We start from the raw sequence: 1,340 nt of genomic DNA, 5'->3' as shown, positions 1-1,340 counted from the left end.
CCCCCTGCCGCGCTGGGGAGAGGATGGGCGAGTGACATGGGCACACACACACACACACACATGTGCGCGTGTGTGCCCCCGTTCTCTCCTCCCCTCCAGTGTGCGCGCGCAGAGAGGGCGTGTGGGAGGAAGTCGAGTGGGCCCCGTGCGATCGGCGATCTCACCATCACCGGCCCAGTGCGCGCACGGCCCGCCCCCCCCCCCTTTCTCCCCCAATACACAGCCACATATTTATGTAACATCTACACGACCGAGAGAAGGAGATGAGGGAAGTCCCCCCCTCCCCCCGGGGAGAAGAGCCACGGAGGCACAACACGCAATCTCTCCATGCAGGGGGGGGGGGGGGGGATCGGCAAGGTGCACTCTGCCTCACTGGGTCCCGGCGCGAGAGCCACAATCAGGGGCAAGGCGATCCCCTGTATGCGGGTGCTTCCATTTCCCGCGGCCGCCGGCCCGGCCCGGCCCGGCCCCCAGTCAAAGCCGAGCGAGTCGGCCCTCTCCACGACCGGGCGAACGTGGTGGCAGCCGAGGCGCGAGTGACGGCCTGTGCACCCCAGGCGGAGCTCCTCCTGGCCCACTGGCACGCCAGTGCATGCAACCAAGCGCCAGCCCCGGCATCCTTTGCCGGGCGGCCGGCGGCGGAGGTCGCGTGGGACATGGAGCAACCGGGCGGGCGAGGCAGGAGGATGCCCACCGGTCGGCACACATTGGAACGTGCAGACGCGCGCACGCATGTCCGCGCGCGTGTGCGTGCTCCTTTCTGGCATCGGCTTCCACACCCCGGGCGTGAGGGACACACGGCAGAGGGGGGCCGGGAGGCAAACGCGCAAGCACACGCAGCTTACAATTGCGCGTGCTGCCCTTCGCGCCGGCGGGCGGGGGGATACGGCCGGGAAAGGGCGGCGAATTTTGAAATACGCGGGAAATCGACGGCACGGCCCGTGATCCCTCGTAGGGGGCGGGCCGCCCGGACCGGCGCGATGCGTGTCGGTTAAGCCGGGCATTGGAAGTGGTCATGTGGTGCCAGAGTACCATGTGAGAACCGCGTCTGGCATTCCGGGGCATTGCCCAGGAGACGAGCCGAGGTGCCCATGGATGTGCCGGCGCCGGGGCTTGGGCCGCCGCGCGGAGGCCGGCCACCGAGCACCGCCCCCACCCCTCGGCTCTCTGCCTCTCGGTGTCTCTCTCTCTCCCTCTCTCGCTGGCAGGAGTGCGCCCCCACCCGTGGAGAGGGCCGCCCGGCTGCGGGGGGGGGGGGGGGGAAACGCGGCGGCTCCGAAAAGTGGTCGATTTCTGCCTCCCTCCGGCGGATATTACTGGCAAGGCTCACTCGCCATGGA

At 69.4% G+C, this 1,340-nt stretch overlaps 1 protein-coding gene across 1 annotated transcript in view; it reads left to right on the top strand.

Moving 5' to 3' along the window:
- Positions 1 to 1,091: 1,091 nt before the first annotated feature.
- Positions 1,092 to 1,340, top strand: part of H696_01466 (hypothetical protein) — a gene marked incomplete at both ends in the record, with an annotated part of 2,452 nt that continues 2,203 nt past the window's right edge. Inside the window, one exon of the mRNA XM_009495360.1 lies at positions 1,092 to 1,177. Within this exon, the coding sequence (XP_009493635.1) occupies positions 1,092 to 1,177 (86 nt within the window). The remainder of the gene's footprint in view (positions 1,178 to 1,340) is intronic.

This window comes from Fonticula alba (genome assembly GCF_000388065.1).
Source record: "Fonticula alba strain ATCC 38817 unplaced genomic scaffold supercont2.2, whole genome shotgun sequence".
In the NCBI taxonomy this organism is placed as follows: domain Eukaryota; order Rotosphaerida; family Fonticulaceae; genus Fonticula; species Fonticula alba.
Note: the sequence above shows the minus strand (reverse complement) of the source record. Positions and strands in the feature narration are given on the sequence as shown.